Source organism: Dermacentor albipictus, chromosome 9 (assembly GCF_038994185.2).
Source record: "Dermacentor albipictus isolate Rhodes 1998 colony chromosome 9, USDA_Dalb.pri_finalv2, whole genome shotgun sequence".
In the NCBI taxonomy this organism is placed as follows: domain Eukaryota; kingdom Metazoa; phylum Arthropoda; class Arachnida; order Ixodida; family Ixodidae; genus Dermacentor; species Dermacentor albipictus.
In genome coordinates this window covers 106,234,695-106,256,327 of record NC_091829.1, presented here as the reverse complement: position 1 = coordinate 106,256,327, position 21,633 = coordinate 106,234,695, and the positions used below count along the sequence as shown (strand labels likewise).

Genomic DNA, 21,633 nt, shown 5'->3' with positions numbered 1-21,633 from the left:
AATAGGAAACAACAAAGCAGGAAAAGTGACTCGTATTTAACACATGACTGGTGAATATTGCCATGCGTGTTTTAAACGGTCATTTCATATTCATCACAATAAGATAGGGCATCCATTACTGCACATTTTTGACGGGTTGATTAAACAATAATGTTCCTTAGATTGGGTGCCTATTTTCTAACTGGTTGTGGGTACAAGACGACGGGAACGACGTTGGTCGTTGTGGCCGTTTCAGTAAAGGCGCCGTTCGTTGCCGTAGACGCCTCGCACCTTTCGTCTCGCAACAAAATCGTCTTGATTCGTTGCAAGTAAGATGTCTATGGTTTCACCTGCTTAAACTGGTATGCCTGAGAATGTAGTATAATGTTTTCTCAGGAGCGCTCTTAGTTGTGTGCGATTTCCCACCGCAGCGTTCCCTTCAATGACACAGAGAGTCGTTCGCAAGCTAGAGTGAAGGTTTTCACGCATTCTGCTTTGCAGCATGAAGGCGTCAGCTTTCACTACCACTGCTGTGGAAACTTCTAGCTGACTTGCAAATTGAAGCCTGGATAACGCTGACATTAGAAACAAACATTACGGTTTAGAAGTTTAAAAAGCCGCAGCTATAATGTGTTGCCTATTTCATTGAGTTATATACGAAAGGTAAGGTTTGGTATATAATCATTGATGATAACATTTCAAAGTTATTTGAATAGCCGACAAATGTTACATTGTGTTTGCATCTTATATCGAGCGCGTCGTGGAATGCCGGCTTTCGCCGCCGCAGAGCTCCCCTCACTGTGGAGCTCCCCTCATTAACCTCACTGTGAAATTCTTTGATTTGGGCCGAGGGTAACTAAGGATCAGCTACCCAAAGTTACTATGGGTTGAAATAATGCGGTGTCCCTGAAAAGACGACACACGGCGCCACGACATCTTTGCCAACTAAGCGTTATCGCACGGGAACAAAATTAAGAGCTATGCATAATGACAAAATTTTAATCGTACCCTTCATGCCGTGCTTCTGCAATATTGGATTGGAAAAACATTAATAAAAGTCCTGCAGGACGCACGTCAGCGCGCAGTGGGCGTCTCCCACGCAGGGACCGACAGAGAATACCTGGCGGCCGCTGCGCGAGCCTGCTGGACGGCCCATTGCTGCAATATCTTCTGTAATATCTCGTGTAAAATTCTCTGAACTTATTGTGATGGCGAAGAATAAGAAATTGAGACACGTAAGTATTAACTTACAGCTTCATCTTTGGTTAGGAGGAATTGTATCAGATAGACGAGCAACACTAACGAAAAATAGTGGAAAGTGCGTCATCGAATGTCGAATGTAATCGCATGAGGGATATGCGTGACTATATATGTATGTCTCGCGTTAAATTCTAGTACGCAACAAGATTATTATCTCGTATCCTTAAGAATCTATCTTACTATTAGCAAAGCGTGCAATGTGCGATGCGATGAGTCCTTTTTGTTATACGATAGGTGCAACATGCACACACACATACATAGGTACACACACAAACACATAGGCACACAGAATCACGCACCATACACCCGGCAAGCATGCGCGCACACGCGCGCAAGCACATACACGATCACGCACACACATACGTACACGCACCATGCACGAACACACAAAAACGCACACACAATCACGCACAACTCAAGCTCACACGCACACACACAAACAAAAGCACACACGCAAACGCACAAGAACACATACATGCACGAGGAACGCACAGACACACAAAGATAAAAGTACACACACGACTATGCACGCACGCGCGCACACACAATATCAAGCGCCCCACGCACGAACTCGAACAAACAGGGATGAACACAATCAGACACACGAACACACGGAATCACGTACACACACAAACAAACACACACACACACGCAAGCACACACATGCACGCACAAACACAGACGCACACACACACACACACATACGTACCACACACAAGGATGCACAACTTCAGAAACACACACAAACACACGATCACGCACTCGCGTGTACGAACACACAAGCGCATACACGTGCAAACAAACACACAAGCAGACACATATCAGGCACAGACGTCCATAAGCACACACACACGCACAAGAACACACATGATCAAATACACATACACACAACGCGCACCATGCGCGCACGGATGCACACGATCACGCCTACGTATGTACCAACATACAGACACAACACACGCAGACAAATAGAGGATCCCGCACCCATACAGCACGCAGGCGCACACACAGGCAAACACACCCAATCACACACACACGCCTCGCACGCGCACCCCAAATACACAAACGCACACACGATCACGTGCGCACTTCGTGTCAGAACGTTGGCTTGAAGAGCGGCTACAGCGGTGAGTGAATTCTCCTTCGTGCAGCGTCTCACTTTAACCCGAATCAGGCGCGTGACAAAGCAGCCTTCACGAAGCCATCAGCTGTCTAGAGCCGACATAAAGGATATACTGGTGCGATTCAGTGCGCAAAAGATTATTTTCTTGTTAACACCCTGCCATCGGTACTTCGAACAAACACTCGCAAATTTTGGAACCTTGTCAGTGGTTCAAAAACACGACTCATACAGTTATCTGATAGCGACGACACTTAGCCAGTCTTGCAGAGTCTTAAACAACGCATTTGTTTCCGTCTTCAATACAGCTGCTCCTGCATTATTACTCCTTTTACCTGACCAAAACTTTCCCCCTATGGACCCCATTGTTATAGATTGAATTGGTGTTACCAAGCTCATTGACAATCTGAAGATCTCCTCTTCCGCTGGTGCTGACCTACTCAACTCAAAGATGCTGAAAATGACCATAGTGTACTCAGTAATCATACTCTCAAAACTTTTTGAACAATCGTTACGGTGTTCAACATTACCCAGCGACTGGAGGGTGGGGAAGTTGGTCCCTATCTTCAAAACAGGTAATGCTCATTCAGCAGATAAATATCTTCCGATCTCACTGACTAGAATACCATGCAAAATGATAGAACACATCATACATTCGCAGCCAATTGAATTTCTTTAGAACAATTATTTTTTTAATAATTCTCAACATAGATTTAGGAAAATGCTTTCGTGTGAGACCCAACTACTGACGTTTAGAAATGATCTATTTATAGCTACTGACCTCGGTTTCGATATAGACTGCATTTTTCTCGATTTCGCAAAGGCATTTGACTCAGTACCTCATGACTTACTCGTTTTCAAGCTTAGTAAACTTAATATCGACACTAGCGTATTTAACTGGATTAAAGACTTTCTTTCAAACCGTACTCAATACGTAACTGCTAACGATTATTCTTCTGCTCTTTCTTCTGTTACGTCCGGCGTACCACAGGGGTCTGTACTGGGCCCTTTCTTGTTTCTTGTACATATAAATGATCTTTCTGACAGTATTGTTTTTTCATCAGTTAAGCTTTTTGCAGATCACTGCGTAATTTACAATAAAATAACAAATTTATCTGATTCACTAAATATCCAAAAAAATCTCGATCAATTATCTCTATGGTGTGACAAATGACTTATGCAATTAAACGTTAATAAATGTAACACCATGAGAATAACCCGGCGCCCTCGCAGTACAAACCACAGTGATTACCTTAAAGGGGCCCCCTTGAATCCCGTTAACTCCTACAATACAAATACCTTGCCATTAATATTACTAACGACCTACCCTGGAACATGCACGTTGATTACGTAACCCGCAATGCTAACCGCACTCTTGGCTACCTGCGCTGTAACTTTTCCAAAGCGCCCTCTTCCTTAAAATTAATTCTTTATAAAACTTAAGTCCATCCAAAACTGTATCCGCTAAGACTGCTGCTCTTGTTACTAACCTTGAAGGTCGGTTAGATGACATCGAAAATAGGTCACGCCGCAACAATTTGATATTTTATGGCCTTTCGGATCCTAATTCGCGCGAAACGTTCGTTGAATCGGAAGAATTGATAATCCGCCATTGTCGTGACAAATTACGCATAACCTTGGACCCATGTCAAATTGAGCGCGCACATCGTCTGGGTCGCTACAAAGATGGCCGTCAGCGGCCGATTGTAGTTATATTTTTGTCCTCTAAAACAAAAGAAACTGTCCTCTCAAACGGGCCCAAGTTAAAGGGCACCAATTTTAGCATTGGAGAAGACTTTTCCCTTCCAGTTCACCCCATGTCGCGTTTGCAAAAGCAAAAACCGGACCGTTCTCCCTGCGATACAAGACTTTGTTTCTCGGAAAGAAACGCTACACCTTCGATGCCGCAACAGAAACGGTTACGGAAATAGCATAGCGCTTACCTCGCCATCGTCACAAACCTAATCTTTGCGATACCGCCCCTCGAGAGAATATTTGCCTCTCGGTTATCTACACCAACATACGCAGCCTGCTTCCAAAGAGCGATCTTGTGTCCAGCCTCGCGTCTTCAACGGGCAGCAACCTGCTCATCTTGACAGAGACCTGGCTGACTGATAACATAAGTGACGCTGAAGTTCTTTGTAACCTACCTAACTTTAATCTTTCCCGCACTGATCGCACAAACTCTCGAGGGGGTGGCGTCCTTATTGCTAAAAGCAATAAGCTACAGTGTTCCCACATAAACATCTCATCAGACCTTGAAATATTATGGCTCCTTTGTCGCGCCACACCAGTATCTATATTAATTGGCGTTTGTTATAGACCCCCTCACAATAGCCCCCAATTCCCCCGTAAACTTCACAACATTTTAAACGAACTTAAAACTAGACACCCTATGGCACACATTCTTCTTTTGGGGGATTTTAACTATCCTGGCGTAGATTGGTGCGCCCCTAATTATCCTATTTTTAGACAGGATGAATCCCGTGAATTTATGGATGTCTGCTTAACTTTTAACCTAGCCCAACTAGTAACCCAGCCTACACGCATCGCCGGAGATACTGCTAACATCCTTGACCTCATACTATCTAGCCATCCCGACAGCCTGAACACTCTACTTATCTCCGTGAAATCAGCGATCATAAAGTCATTCATGCATGCTTTAACTTCACCCAATTAACAAAAGCAACTTGCCAAAAAACAATTTCTCTCTACAACAAAGGAAACTATGAGGCCTTCAACGCAGAATTGGAGGCCTTTTTTCCATCATATCAGGGGTCATTTGACGAACAAGACATCCACACAAATTGGTCAATGTTGTGGGGATGCGCGACCCTCGCGCCTCCCCTGATATCTTGTTTTCCCGCATAGCCCCGTCTCCATGCGGCGTCGCCACGTGGGCCGCGGCGTCGGAGTGGTACAAGCGTGGTGCGAGAGAGGGCGTGAGCGTCGCGCCGCTGCGCGGTTACTTGCGTTCGGGAAAGACAAGGCGCTCTCTCTTGGGTTCGAGACAGCAAGAAGCACGGACGTGCCGCGCGTGCAGCGACCCTCTTTCCCGGCGGGTTGGCGCACGGCGGGGACGTCTCCCGCGTGGGCGCCGACCGATGCTTCTGCGAGACCGCCTCGCGTGGCCGCCTTCGAACGCGCCACGATTCGCGTGACAATACACGCGAACGACCAGGTGTTGGGATCCAGCATGGGGCGAACATACTCGCTCGCTTCCGGTCGCGGTGAGTCGGACTTCTAGATTTGTCGCGCGCCCATCGGCATGTTTTGTGGACAGCAACTCGGCTAGCAGGCATTGATGTATGAAAGGTGCAGTAATGCCCCTTGTGATTGTTTGCACTACTGTGTTGTCGTTCCTTTGTCCCAAGAGTACGGTGTGAGAACCCCACATCAGACCCCACAATGTTTAAACATAAAATGAATGAATTGACTAATAAATATATTCCCAAATGCAGCTTCCGCGCTAACCACCACAAGCCATGGTTCACCAAAACTCTGGGAAGATTAGAAAATAAAATGAAACGCCTTTTCCGTAGTGCTAAACTGAGCAGAACAGACTGCGCATGGGAAAAATATTACGCTGCTGAAGAGGCGTATTTGGTCACAGTAAAAAACGCTAAACGTTCCTTTTACCACATCGATTTGCCAAACATACTTACAGATAACCCGACTAAATTCTGGCAGCTTTTAAACCCCCAATCTTCGCGCGTTGTTACCCTGACTGACGATTCTGGACGTGTTATTTCAGACGTTGAGTGCGCTAACATATTTAATTCTGCCTTCGCATCTGTATTCACTAAAGAACAAAAACCAGCACCTCTCATGACAGCCAGTGACCCCACAATTGCAATGCCAGCCGTTACGTTCTCAGAAACCGGCATATTCCTTCTTATAGATAAGTTAAAGCTTTCTTCATCTACCAGCATTGGTGAAATCAACACAAAAGTCTTAAAAAACACTCGCCACACGTCTACCAAGTTTTTATGCTTGCTATTTTCGCAGTCCATTTCTACAGGTATCATACCCCACGACTGGAAAGTGGGGAAGGTCGTCCCAGTCCACAAGTCGGGTAAAAAAGATTCACCACTTAACTACCGCCCCATATCACTTACCAGCATACCCTGCAAGCTCATGGAACACGTCATTTACTCTTAACAATGCAGTTTCTGGACTCAAATAATTTCTTTCACTCATCACAGCATGGATTTCGTAAAGGTTACTCCTGTGAGGCTCGACTAGCCATTTTCGTTCACGACCTGCATGCCAACCTTGACGCTAACCTCCAAACCGACGCAATCTTCTTCGACTTTGCTAAGGCATTTGACAAGGTACCCCATAACCGCCTATTTCTGAAACTTTCCAGCTTAAACTTGCATTGTGACATACTAGCATGGATTAAAGAATTCTTGACTCACCGCTCCCAATAAGTCATAATTAATAAACAAATGTCTAACTTACTACCAGTTTCCTCAGGGGTACCCCAAGGATCCGTCCATGGGCCTCTTTTGTTTTTAATTTATATTAACGACCTACCTCAGAAATTAGATTGCCATATTAGGATGTTTGCCAACGATTGCGTTATTTACAAAACAGTTACTGACACCTTTAACCAACAATCCCTACAAAATGACCTAAATCTGGTAGAAAACTGGTGCAACGACTGGCTAATGACACTTTATATAAACAAATGCAAATATATATCTTTCCACCGTCACAGTAATCCTCTCCTGTTTCCCTACACTATCCCTAACGTTCCTATTGACCCTGTCCAATCATATAAATATCTCGGTGTTCATCTTAGCCATGATCTTACGTGGAATAGCCATATAGCGAATATTATTTCATTTGCTAACAAAACGCTTGGCTTCCTAAAGCGTCATCTCCACTCTGCCCCCCCTGCATGTTAAGCTACTCGCATACAAATCACTAGTTCGATCAAAATTAGAATACGCATCGCCCATCTGGTCCCCGAAACAAGTATACCTTGCTAATTCACTTGAATCAGTTCAAAACAGGGCAACTAGATTCATTCATTCCTCGTACTCTTTTGATATCAGCATATCATCTCTGAAATCGCAGCACAACCTACCTACTCTTGCACTTCGTCGCCACATTTTTAGTTTGAGCTTACTTCATAAATTCTTTTATTCCGAGCTATCACAGGAACCCTACATCTGCCCTCCCTAACCACGTTTCTCTCTTCGCACCGGACATCAGCAGCAGGTGTCTCGACCACGAGCACACACACAAAAGCTTTTGCTTCGTCATTCTTCCCCCGGACTGCTTGCGACTGGAACGACCTTCCTCAAGAACTTGCTGCCATCACATGCCCATCTATATTCCTTAACCAAATTACGCGTGCGCTTGCATCAGAATAATCATTTTTGTTTGTATAACTCGTTCAGCAATTTTCTGTTTACTGTTGTTAACCTATATGTGTCCCACCCCTTATGTAATACCCTCACATGAGGGTCTTTAAGGAAATAAAGTGAAAGTGAAAGTGAAATATGCATTCAGGATCTGGGACCCCAGTCAATCCATAGTAATCGCTTCCCTTGAATCTGTTGCGAATCGTGCAGCCCGATTCGTTCTATCAAATTATTCCCGCTACGCTTCTGTATCCACTATGAAGGACACACTAAACCTGCCTTATCTGTCTTTACGTCGTAAATGTCTTCGTCTCTGCCTCTTTCACAAAATCTATCATCAAAATGAAGTGTTAAAAAGCTATCTTTTTCTTCAACTGACGCACATTTGTTCGCGTGTGGACCATAGGTTCAAGGTTGGGGTGCCATTTTTCCGAACCAATTTATATAACTATTCTTTAATTCCCAAAACCAGCACAGAATGGAACCACTTTCCTGCATCCATCGCTGCCATTATCGACACTAAGTTCAGAAGTGCCATTGAAGATTACTTATTTTGTTAACTTGAATTTTCATAAATTGTATTATTGCACACTTGTATATGTATTAACAACTCCTTTCTGTAATGCCCTCGGGCTCTGAAAGTATTTGTAATAAATAAATAATTTAATAAACAAATAAAAAAATAATACTGTTATTCCTTTATTACTTTCTTGCTTACTATCAGTCGTGTTGCGTGCATACATTATATTGTCACGTGGTAGTGACGGTGAAGAAATCAGCAAAACAGTGGTATAACGAAACTAGCTTTTTAGTGGGCGAACTTGTGCCCTCAAAAGCAGGCTACACTCAAAGAACAAAGCGGTGAACACACTGGGCGTCCGTCGAACATCTCCTCAGCGGGTCAAGCGCGTCGGCTTTTATACATCAGTCATCGAATGCTCCAGAGTAACCGCTGGGACCCGCGGGACTTCCACAAACTTCTACACTATTCGCGTCGCGCATACATGCAATCAGATTACACAAGTTTCGGTGACAGACAGCGGATGGAACCATCGATAACATTCCAGAAACTTCGGATACATGCTTGGCGCGTCCTGTGCTTTGCGATAACATTCGTTAGGCTGTAAAACGTGGTCGCGCGCTAAAGACAAACAAGTACACGCGTCAATAATTATATACATGGGCAGCCAAAAGACAGTTATCATCATCGAATAAACCAGTACATACAGCTAACGGGAAGGTGCAGAAGCTCACCACATGCTTTCTTCAGAAAGGATATCGATCCGCTGCAGACGATCCCACCGGACGCCATTATGATTATCTGGTCGGCGATGGCATCAGCTTCCTCCATGTCATGAGAGGAGAGTAGCAGAGTTCTATCTTTGGCCAGGTTTGTCAAGGCGTTCCATATAGTCCGTCTCGTCTCTGCATCCATGCCCGCCGTCGGCTCATCCAGAATTAGCAGCTGGAATTCAAGTGATTTGGTTTCCAGTCACGTACACGACCGAACTTTCTAGATTGTCGAAGGCAATTGCTCTGGATTAATTTTGGCTACGTGGGTTGCTTTAAAGACGCACTAAAAATATTGGCACTCATTCTGTAGCTGTTATAAGCCGCCGATAATTGGTGGCTCCATTTTTTTCCTCTTTATGTACATGAGAAATTTGGTTAACTCCATTTACTCTCAAATTACCACCGCTCTCTCTTAATTAATGCTACGCTTAAAATTGAGGTAGATTGCGGCTGATATCCTCGCAAACCAAAATGTTTATCAATGAATTACTAGACTTGCAAAATGTTTTTTTTTTTACGAGGCACCCGAAGAAGTTGTATGCTGGCACGGTTTCAACCCAAAAAGTAGTGCAGGAGAAAGCTTTGAAGTTCGTGGTTTAATGAGGCCAAATTTGATCTGCTCGAAAGAAACAACTTGTCTGGAAATTGGGTTGTTCATCGAACTAGAAGTTCTCCTCAAGCATCGTTGTTATGTTGCAAGTTTCTCCCGCGGACGTCAGTACTGATAGAATAGAATGAATGTAGACTGTTCAATTCAAAGATACCGGTAGGGTCGCGGTCATCACTTGATAATGCCTACCTTACACCCTTGAACCCATTTTTATTCTTCTGATGGATCCTTTCTCTTGCGCTTGGTCCACTTTCGGGACAGATAAACGTGCTTTTCCAAATATTCTAGAGGTTCAATTAAAGGAACAAATTCTCGTTCTCATGCAAGGCTATTCAACACCTACAGCTGAATATAATATAGGAAAGGTCATAGAGTTGCTCGAAATTCACCTTGGGAAGCAGTGCAGGTTTCACTGACTAGCATATTTAAAGCAGGATGTATGGCGCTACACAGAAATCGGGGTACGATACTCGTAAGACTGGTAGAAACAACAGTTACGTTTGTTTATGGCGAACTAACAATATTTTGATTTCTTGGGTTTGCGCGGTAAAATGACAATGTGACTGTGAGTGGTGCCGTAGAAGGGAAGTGGGGCTTGATTTATACCACCATTCATTAGCATGCGCCTATTTGCAACCACGCGAGCGTTTCTGGGTTTTATCCAAATGCGGTCAGGAACAGAACACGCGAACTCCTGCTGAGTAATGCAGCGCCGTATCAAGTAATGAACCATGGCGGGCGCTGCGCAAGTTACCTCTGGCTTAGAAAGAAGTGTCATCGCTATGCTTAGCTTTCTCCTCATGCCACCGCTGAGCGTTTTGGGCAAGCTTGAAGCCTTGTCTTCCAGCTCGACCAAACGCAGGGTCTCCCGGACGGATTCCTCGAGCCTCTCGGGCTTTCCTCCCTTGAGCTGCGGAACAAATTGAACGCAAGTTGTGAGCGCTCTAAAATGAGATCGTTTAGAGTCACAGTAGGAAACAATTATAAATTTGCTTGATTAAGTAGACCCTAATCCACTTGATACCTACGTAATGCGATTTATGGTTCGTGTGGAAGAGAATGTTGTTTATGAGAAATTTAAATGTTCTGATGGATGTGTACATTTACAACCACTTACCCAGTAGGTACTGGGTGTGCGTCTCTCTGGAAATTCGCAAGGCGCCTAGGGTGGAATGAGTGCAGTGTGTGTCTCTGGGAAGGAAAGTTTTTCACACTAATCATAAACACATTTCTAGGTCACAGCATTGCTAGCAAAGGGAAGCTTGTTCACTGAGAAGATTCAGTTCCTACACGCATTTCAACGCTAAATGCTTTTGCATGCGTCGGCATATCTTATACATTTGCTGGAAGCAAATCTAGTACTCAAAAATGCAGATTCACAAAGTGTGCTTCCTGTCGCTAGAGCTGTGTGGGTGCAACCGGAGCAGAGCGGGACCACACCGAAGCATTAAAAGAAGGAATTCAAATCCTGAGCAAGGGCGGCATTCTTTGATGCAAATGAGCTTTTCGAGAGTTGCATCAATACCACGAATAATTAGGCTGTTCTGCGCAGTGTTTTAGCGACACAAAGCATTTCATTTATTTATGGTACAAATCGCGAACGAGGAGTATGGCAACAGCTGTTTTTCTCTTTGTTACTGGGTGCTTTCATCTGACTGCTTCGCAAACAAGGGGCTAAAGCAGACACAAGACCAAAACTAGGTTGCTTCGGACAGCAGTGCTTAGCGTTAAATAATCTGCTGTTGCCATGAGCGAAGGCTAGGTGAGACCGATAAAAGGTAAAAGAGGGAAATTGGTGGCGGAGCTCATTTCATGTTCTTCGTAAAGACTGCCGAGAAGTCGTGTGTTTTACAAGTGTCTCCTTGGGAGTGTGACTGGCACTCGAAGCGAAGAAAATGCTGAATGTAATGAGATTTTAGTCGTCTACTGTGTGAGTCAACGCGAACGCCAGAACACAAGACTGGCTTGGGTTCCAGGCTTGCGCCCTTGCGGCACGCAATTTTCAAGATTCTCAAAGCCGTTTGGGTGTGCAATTATCAAACCCTTTAGTGTCACCCTGCTGCAACGCAAAGCGTTGTTCCCGGGAACAACAGCGAGGACCTACAGCACAAAAAAAATAAGAAAAAAACCTGCGTCTTTCGGAAATTGAGTGCCTTTAAGCGTTAACTGAAACATTGATTCGTTCTGTCGAATATATTAAAGACATGTTTCTAGGAACTAGTCATATCTTAACACGAATTTTTTAATAACACGTTTTTCGTCAACTATGCTCGACTTCAATTTTCCAATTGCAACAACGACTTTAATGTTATTATATAGTTTGAAGGGAAAATAGATAAATTGTGCTATTCACTAACATGACTCAGCAGCAATGGTTGCAGTGCGCGATGTCTCCACCTGTCAGAGAAAGCCATCTGTGAAATTTATATCTCCAGCGTGTGATCTTACTATGCCCAATGTTGAGGATCGTCGTATATATTGACAAGTGTACTTGTTTCTCCTTCTCCAGTGACGGTTTTTCACCGGATAACAAATGTTAAACTTTGTCGCTTGGTGCAGGCCGAGTCTGCAGGTATAAGAATATTATCGAATGATATTGTCGGTTCTACACCTTCTCTGTTGTTACCGAACCCGTTTTCAATCTAACTGAATGCGCTACGCAAGTTGCGTAGTACTTTCTGGAAAGCAGGTGGGCACCGGCGACTACGCTGGAACATTTGACGAGTCATGTATAAATGCCGAAGCGCAAGGTGCGGTGACCCCATTTTTTACAATCGCTGATTTTGCTCGCCGCTGTCGTTGCGTCCATGTTACTTGTTTTGCTGGGCAGAAGTTCGCCCAATAAAGAGTTAGTTACGTGATCCATAGTTCTTGCTACTGTGTTCTGTCTACGTGACAACAACACGACATCTGAGATAGGGGATGGGCAGGCGCGGTCATGGACGGTAATTCCTGCCGTGCAGCTTCCAGTCAGCTTGTGAGGTGTCCTTCAGCGGCCCAAACTGGGGGCCCTCACATGACTTTCTCTAACTTGGTGGCGTAGCATCCACTATAGCGGTGACCTCATGGCTGTTTTGGTGCACGTCGAGGTCGGTTGTTCTTTTTCTTGCATTAATGTTAGGTCGAGGAGTCGGATTATGATGCGCTGCATTGTGCCGTTGTTATTAGGGTTAGTCGTCAAGTCTTCTGTAGGTGGCACAGTCTTGGTTTCTAGGCTTCGTCTTGATGGTGGCATGTCCCAGCTACTTCGTCGAGTAGGATGTTGAAGCGTCGTCGTTGGCGGTGGAGGATCTTCTGCATTCCGATAAAGCGCACCTCCCTCGGTTGCGGTCATGAGTTTTTCGCATATGGACTTGCTGACCAGCCCTACCTTTGGCCAGTGCATTGGTGGTGTTCCGACGAAACTTCATGGCTTGGTGACGGTGAACTGATTGTAGTCGAGGGCTCCACTGGGTGGCGGCGATGTTGGCGATGTCGCGAGGCCGTTGCTCTTGCTGTGAGCGCGGCGCTTTCACGGGAAGGCCTCATAGTCCCAAGCCGCTGTCTGGACATCAGCGGTAGACATCCCCGGCTTTTCCGCAGTGATAGCAGAGCGGACGGTGGTGGTATGGAGCGTGCCACACGTCTTCCTCAGGGCACTGAGTGGACCATTGGTGGACGGGTTGGCGGTGGTGGTGGTGATGGTTTTGAGAGAGTTGCGGCGTTATCGGGCCCTGGCGTGGGCGCAGAGGAGTGACTCGACCACGGGCGACGGTGGCTTTGATAATCGCTTAAGATTGAGGCTGCGGGCATTCTGATGCTCCTAGCGACCGAAGAACTTGTTGAAGAACAATACTAGCAATCGATGCAACCTGGCGTATCAGCGCTGGAAGAATCATTCGCAGCTTTCGCACAACTGCTCCCATAGTCTCCCGCACGTCGCTGGCGCACAGTGCTTGAGCTTGGGCGCAGTCTGTCTGATTATGCGCCAGTTGTGCTGTCTGTTTAGCATTTCGACCCTTTTCTCGGTGGTGGTGGCCTCAGGAAAAACTCTTCGAAAGCCTTTGGCGGGTTTCATAGTATTCCAGCTAACAGCTCCTGCCTCGCAACAAGTATCAGTATGAAAACATTCTACTTCTTTGACATTGCCGGGTCGCCGAGGTAGAAAAGATGGGTCAACGCTGCTGCGACGATAGCAACGGTTTCGTTAGGTAGCTGCACTGGGGCTTCCCGCAGATCTCCAGTATTTTCTATTCGCACAACACTCGGGAAGGTCCTAAGAAATTTTCTGCGGAACAGTTCCCACGATTTAAATATGGACCCTGGATTCTCGAAGAATTTCTTTGTGTTGTCCTTGAAGGAGGGGTACACATGGCGCAGCTTGTCTTCAGAGCTGCAGTTGTGGAAGGTTTAATTGTTTTAATGTTCTCGAGCCGTGTTTCTGTGTTGTCAGATGAAACTCCACGGAAGGTAGGTTGTTCGTTGGGTTGTGGCAACGTGAAAGCGGCAGGCAATGCTTGGTCACTCATGGTGGTTCTTGACTTAGCTGCTCTTTTCCAGGTCGTCTCGTGTGCAAGCCATGCTTCCGAGGCAAATATTGTACCGGGTGGTTAGCTCGATAATCCAGGACGGCATTGGCGTTGCGGTTGGATGGGGCCGGCCAGTGCACGAACACAAAATGAACTCAGCCAGATGTCACGGTGTAGTGACGGTTAAAAAAGAGGATGAACTCTTTCAGGATAGAGGATGTGTTCATCACCAACGGAGGGACTACTCCCCAAGCGATTCTGCAACACATCCGAACAAGCCACAGGAGGAGAACTGCCTACCACTGGCAGACGAATGATGTTACTGAGAGGCGGAAATAGACCCTCGCCGACATGTTAGCAATGGACGTAGACGTCGAACACAAGACCAGGTAGTCCTTCCGTATTTTCCATGTTTCTACCTTCGTGCGCTTTGAGGAAGAAGATAATTCCAAAGTGGATCACGTTCACCTATTATGCTACCGAAATATAAAGAAAGCCAATGAAAACGTTTTGCTGATACTCCTTACTGTGAATGTCCAAGAACCATGTGGCATTAAACACATGGCACCATGAATCCCACTGAATATATGAATTACGACATGCTGTGGTGCATGATTTTTGATACGCTTGTTAAAATTAGTACTTGTGCAAAAATAATGTTCCCCCTGTTGTTGTTGACAACAATGTAGTGAACTTGTACATTCCTAAGGTGCACCACAGTTTTAGCAGGAAATCAGGGGCAAGCAAATTTCCTGATTTTACTTCTAAACAGTTTGAACCCAAACAAAGTAATTAAAGAACTACTATTCTCTTCGACTTATTAAAGTTTTCGCTCAGAAACTGAACGTGCACTGAAACAGTTCGGTTCTTCCTGTTTGCTAATATTTGCGACCATATGAAGTTTAAGCAGGAAATTTTACTGTATTGTTTTCTATTGTTGAAAGTAAGCTATTATTACTAAATGCAGTGAATCCTAGTTCTACAGATTATAGCAGTGGTTTTAGCTAGAGCGTTTGGTGAAGCTTATACTGGAATAATGCCTGATCACAGCAAAGATGCCGGGAGCGTACCGATCCAAAGTAGTAGACGTTTTCAGCGCAAGTCATGTATTCGAAAAAGATGTCTGTCTGCTGACAGAAGCTGACCCGCTGGCGCACTTGGTGGCGCTGGCTGGCAACATTGTAGCCGCAGACTGTGGCCGCACCACTGGTTGGAGCCTGCATTCCTACAGAAATAATACAAATTGCTGAATGAACGCCTATTCTAATACAAAATACAGCGTATTACCTTTAAAAAACGAAGGCAATTAAGAAATAATTCATTCGAAGAATGAGATATTTCTGCTGCTTTGGCCAAATTTTCGTCCTGCCATTTTCAATGTGAATTAAGCAGCCATGCTTTACCCATCATTCGCTTAGTGGTCCACCACCAGTTATGAAGCTAGAACCGATAGTGATTCTTGACTTCAATGTTTAGGATATAGTATACAGTGGCGGTGTATATTTGGTGTTTACACTGTGAGGATGCAAAAAAGCGCTCTTAACCTGCTTACCTAATGGGCGAACTCGTACTTGTGTACGAAGAAGAGTGTCATGCATCAGTGTCAACGATGGTGAAATGTCCTTGATAAAATCCGTGAAATATTTAGTATGCGTAATCGTACATTCCAGAGCAATTTCTAATGGTCACGTGGGTTCGAGATTGTACACTGCTTTCTGCTCGCGCTGCAGGTATCTTATTTGACGTGGCTGTTTCACTGCCGAACTAGTGACAGGGTTCACGACCTGCCCAGTAAAGTAGGCAGGTCTCGCGCGAAAGCTTTATTCGAAAACAGGCACTAGTGGCGAAGAAGGTCACCGCCAAACTTCAAGCTCTATTGAAAACAGGGGGAAGTCTGCGGGAGGAAGCTCTATCGAGTGACCCAATGACCTTGCGGCAGTCCGGCGCAGGTGCTGGTGGCCTCACCGCCATATCTTTCTCGCACCGCAGGCAGGCCACATTGCTAATTATTTACCATAAGAACAGCGCGGTGATGTCGAGGAGAAGGTGCCATTCGGGCACTGTGCACAGCAACACTAAAGTGTGTTTGGAGTCGACAAGCCGAAGCGAGAAGTGCTCGTAATATTCTCGCCACCATATTTGTGAGCGCAGCTGATTGTTCCTTTCTACCTTCTAGGAAGAGGCTATATGGCCCAGCAAGCAGATCGAGAAAGTTCGCAAAGGGCATCCTATGGCTGGGTGCATTGAACAGTGGCAAGGAAAGCCTATATTTGGAATTTTTGGAAGGAAAGGCTATCTTTACAGATTTTTGTTTTCCTGTTTGAAGACAGTTATCTGTTTTCTGTTAGGGAAGAATCATGTTTTAAATTTTTCTGTTACTTTACTAACATTTTCTTTTTATTTTACGGGAAATGTATATGTAAAAGAATATGCCATTTTGAAGAACAGGAAAGCTTTTGTTTCTGTTCATAATTTCTTGATTTCCACATTTCCTTGCTCTTCGAGTGTACGAATATTTCATGTCAATTTTCTATCGTCATGAATAGTGGTCGTACCAGGAATGTCGCTAAGGCCAACGTTTCGAAAGGATTTTCTTTCGTGAACGAAGTTCCCTGCCTGAGTACGAGAACTTCCTTTCTTGAAACCTTGACTGCAACCTACATTGCTTGTTGGACCACTGTTCATTAATTGCAGCCTCCATCTTCCTGTGAACTTCTGTCTTGTTTGAATTTTCTATCATGCCTCACAGAAACATTTTCAGATAAGAAATAGCCCGCAAATACGTATTTTATGTCTAAAAAAATTAGGCGGCATGATAACAGGGGAAAATAATTAACTATAGGGAAAAAGATCACACGTGGCAAACGTGTGTGTCTGCTTCTTTTTTTACTTTGCTCAGTTTTCTTGCGCTGTTGCTAAAGATGGACAACACTTTCTGTCGCGGTGGCCATAAGAAAAAATTCGTAATTTACGTTGTTGTATAAGAAAATGAATTCTTGGTTTATTGTAGACCAAAAGATCCTTCGGCAGATAAACATAAAAACAGACGTACTTATATATCTGCTTAAGCTTGCTAGGTTAAGAAAATAAGCTACATCAGCTTTTTTTCCAGATATCTTAACAGATTGAAGACCTATTTCCCAGGCCATAGATGAGCGTCTATTTGCTGTGGATCACACGCGTACGTAAAGTAGGAAAAACATAAGTAAAGTGCATAAATACGCGGAATTTTTTGTATAACAGCCACCGATAGACAGTTTGCTCAACTATGCGGAGCTTGTCATTAATATTTTTTTAATTACTGCACGTATTCACGGACAAATTTTCGACAGACAATAGTATCAGGCTAGATGTGCAGTGTGAATTAAGCTGTAGTGCCCAGATATTGTGAAGTAGACGTTGAAGAGATGATCGTATACTGGAAATGCCCATACAGTCGAACACTTGTTTTTTTGACGTAAAAGGAAACTTTTGAGTAAAGTCAGACATTGGTTTAAGTATCGTCCCTGATTGGCAAAATAACAAAATCTCTCTTGTCTGAAAAAGGGTTATTCTAATTTGATTTAACGCTCGTTTTCTTTTTAATAAACCAAGAAACTAGATATTTCATAGAGCCACGCATGACAAACAGCTGGTGGTGATTCAAGCAGTGTTGCATATGATGCAACAGAGAAGAGGCCAGCTACACTTCGTTTCGCACAAAAACAGAAAAGTGGTTTATTTTAAAGGAAGAACTGCTGTTGGCTAAATAAGACACGTAAACAAAGCAGGAACAGTGAGTCTCTTTCTACTGTACAAGAGAATTCGCTTACATACCAAACCATAATGGCGCTGAAAAATTGTTCAAAGTGGCCTCGATAATACGTTTACGGAAGCTTTTGCTTTAAAAACGAATTGTGAAGACGCCATAATATGCAGACAACAGCTGGTGCCGGGCGGTGCTTCTTGTTTGAGGGCTACACCTTGGTTCCTCTCTGATGGTTTTGTGCAGCGGCGTAGCCGAAAAATAAAGGTATGCTTTAATAATGTGTACTTATGGCAGCAGCATAATTGTACAGATCACATTGAAACGCTCTAGCACAAGACTTTTTGTGAAGGGTAGTGAACAATGCCATGCAGAGAGTGCCTGCCTGAGTATCGTGTGTGAAGACACTTATCAATAATTTTGATTGTAACAGAAAGACAACTATTTACTGTCAAATAACTCAGGAATATTAGTACGTGGACAGTAAGTGGCAACTTACATAGATAGAAACAAATAGCACTTGTCGTGGGATAAAATGTGTACGCGCTACACACGTACAACACACAAAAAAGACACACATACACCGTCAACAAACACGGTATTCCTTGTTGATGATTTAGTTTACAGGTTTAGTTATCCTTCGTCAGAGTGAGGAAGCGGTGCTAGCAGAGGACATGCGAGCAATTCTTTTTGGTCAACAGCGTGAATGCAGCTTATCTTCGCGGGTCGGGTACTAGAGCCTTCGTTGATGGGCGTTTGAATATGCGCAGAGAGTACACCAAGCCACGCCGTTCAGGGTTCCCGCTAACAATTGTCAAAATGAAACGACGTAGTCACTGGTCAGACAAATTATTTGTACAATGGTAGTGCACTAAAACACTCGAACCGCAGCAAATAAAATGACAAAATCAATAGTGGTTTCCATGTGCCCTCATATGAACCGCTTCATATGGCAGCTTTCATATATATAAAATAACTTAAAAGGTTACACGACAGAGTAAATAGTCGTACTTTTCGGTAACTTTTGGAAACTAAACACATGACTGTCGCTAACAGCTGGCGTCGCTGAGTGAGCTTTGTTGACAACCCATTAACTCATTATTTTATGGCAGCCAAAGCAAAAACATTCCGAAAAGGCGAGAATAGCCGATGAGACATTTGTCAAACAGACTGGCTAGCCCTAACTCTACGTTTAAGACTCATTTCATACGTGGCCTCACAAAGCGCCACGCCCACTGAAATGCCGGAACACGTAGTTCCTAAGTTTGTCTCATGGTCCGTCCGAGTTTTTCTTACGGGAATTGCAGTCTTGTCCTGAGTCCTGAGTGTGCGCAGATTACCGGGTAAAAGAATACGTCCTGCACCATTGTAAGGTACGTGGTAACAAAATCAATCCTCTCTTAAAATTAGCAAAAGAAGAACTACGGCATTGTGGACACGTGCTGCACCGAAGGGCAGGGATCTTGAATACGGCTTCGACATCAAAGCACTACCGCAGATCGTGCATCGTGCATGATGTATGCGAAAATGCCATGTATGAAAAGAAAAATGATACTGTAATGTGCTATTGTAGATTTTTTATGCAGTTGCAATAGTTTAGAATGATTACGCGGTATTTTTGGTTTGTTGTATAGACAAGAGATCAAGAGCAGGACATTTCTGTAACATTTCTTTAAATTTGTTGCTATTTTTCACAGTGTACCTGGAAGTGCTTGCATGAAGGGTCCCTATAGCCCGAATATCCCAGCGAAGGCACGGGGCAGAGAGCTGCAGTTACGTTTCACTTCGCGAACTCGGGTGACGCGCGAGCGTGTGGGTGATATAGCGCATACAAAGCTATCGGCGCTCGGTGCGCCTGGATTGCTAGACTGTCCTCATCGTAGATAGCTTTCGAGATAGGGAATGCGCAGTAGTGCCATGCGCAGCAGCCACTGGAGTAGATCCTCCCCGCGTCCCCGTGCGCACAGGCAAACATCAACACATCACACTCGATGGCCGCGGACACTCGCTGTCAAAACGCTGGCCTACCGATGCGCGGCAGGAGCAGCGAGCGAATTGACCTTCATGCTGTCTATCGCTTCAACGCAAACTGAACGGTCAGAACACAGCACGCACAAAGGTATCAGCCGTCGGCGCAAGTAGATTCTACTCCCAACGCTGATCACTTTCAAGATACGGCCAGCGCGCGGCCACGCAATACGAAGTTGCTACAGGAGTACAACGCAACTACCCCGCTCCCCGCTGCCGTGAGAAGACACATGCGGTTCCACCGCATTTTCCTCTCTTGCGCGCGAAATATTGACCCGCTGCCGCTATTCACTATTACACGCTTTCACTCGCGCATACAACTTTAGGCGCTTGGGGACAACAATATCGCAAGACGAATCCGGTACGTTCTTTCCGCAGACCACACCCGCAGCAACTACCAGAGAACGTTTCGGCTCTTTTCTCTTTTCCCGTTTCGCCCAACACCTTCCTCTAGGTGGTGGTGCTTTGCCGCGCACTCCGCACACACCTTAAAACTTTCCCCCGCTCGCACTTCTCTTGTCCACCTTCAGGCGCTTTACTACACCGGCGCTCGCTTCCTTCGCGGCTTCAAAAATCGCATCGACCACTTCACAGTTGGTGGGCCAAACACCCGTACGTGTAAAAAGCAGAGAGTATGGCAGCGACACCACAACATCCCGCACTGCATGGGCAAGTTGTATATTGTTGCATCAAGCAGCAGGAACGCCCGGTTGATTCTATAGCACTGACGAGGCGTTAGGTGTCCTTGGTGCGTTGGATTGCTCTTTTTTCTCGTTCTATTCCACACCTTGTAGGCCCGCGTATATTTCATGCGACCATACAAAACCAATTATATATATATATATATATATATCGCTATGGGTCAGCCTTTACGATGACGAGAAGGCCAGTGGAGCGAAGACGGCGACGATGATTAGAGACTAGCAGGGCTGTTACCTCTTGGCCAAGTGCGGCGTACATCCAAATATATGTGTACATAGTAGCAACAACGGCAACGTCGACACGGCCAGCCGACGGCGCCGGCGCCCGCCTTCTCCATGGCAGTCGTAGACACAAAGGGAACGATCCGAGTCACGGCATCAGCGAGGCTGCCGTCGGCCGAAGCAGCGGAAGAGATGGCCATAGCCCTCGCGGTACTCCACGAAGGTGCGGAGGATAACCTGGTCATCAGCGACTCCAAATCAGCGATTCGGAATTACATCAAAGGTTGGGTGTCCGCGGATGTGGCGCGCATGCTCAACGCCCGGGCCGGGGACTTCGGATCCGGCACCATTACAAACAAGTCCCTCAAGTGGTTCGCCGCGCATGTCGGGGAACTTGGCAGTAACAGCAACAACGACACCAACATTGCTAACGGCCGAAGACGCAACGACACTCCACCCAACCACAACGAGCGCGCCCACCTCGTCGCGAGGCAGCTTATCCGCCGCGACGCGGTCACCCAGAGGGCAGCCGCTGCCGTTGTTGTGCGGGACCCCAGCGGAGGAGTGACGGCGACGGCGGCTGCCACCCCGTCTGACGCGGCCGCTCTCGTTACCAATACAACACAAATCGCGGCGGGCGGAGCTGGGGATCACGTGGACGCCAACTGCGATGTCTGGGAGTTTCCGGCAACGTACAGAGAGGTGATTGGTCACTATCGGAAAGAAAGAAGAAAATATCCACAACCCCACGGGCGTCTAGACAGGTCCCAGGCGGTCGACCTGAGACGGTTG

General features: G+C 45.4%; 1 protein-coding gene across 16 annotated transcripts in view; it reads right to left on the bottom strand.

The window, feature by feature from the left end:
- The window catches only part of LOC135907219 (phospholipid-transporting ATPase ABCA3-like), a 456,174-nt gene that overhangs the window by 147,662 nt on the left and 286,879 nt on the right, over positions 1-21,633 (bottom strand). For all 16 annotated transcript variants that reach the window (XM_070525189.1, XM_070525199.1, XM_070525188.1 and 13 more), the window contains 3 exons: positions 15,216-15,370; positions 10,392-10,547; positions 8,989-9,199 (listed from right to left, as the gene is read on the bottom strand). In XM_070525189.1, the coding sequence (XP_070381290.1) occupies positions 8,989-9,199; positions 10,392-10,547; positions 15,216-15,370 (522 nt within the window). The remainder of the gene's footprint in view (positions 1-8,988; positions 9,200-10,391; positions 10,548-15,215; positions 15,371-21,633) is intronic.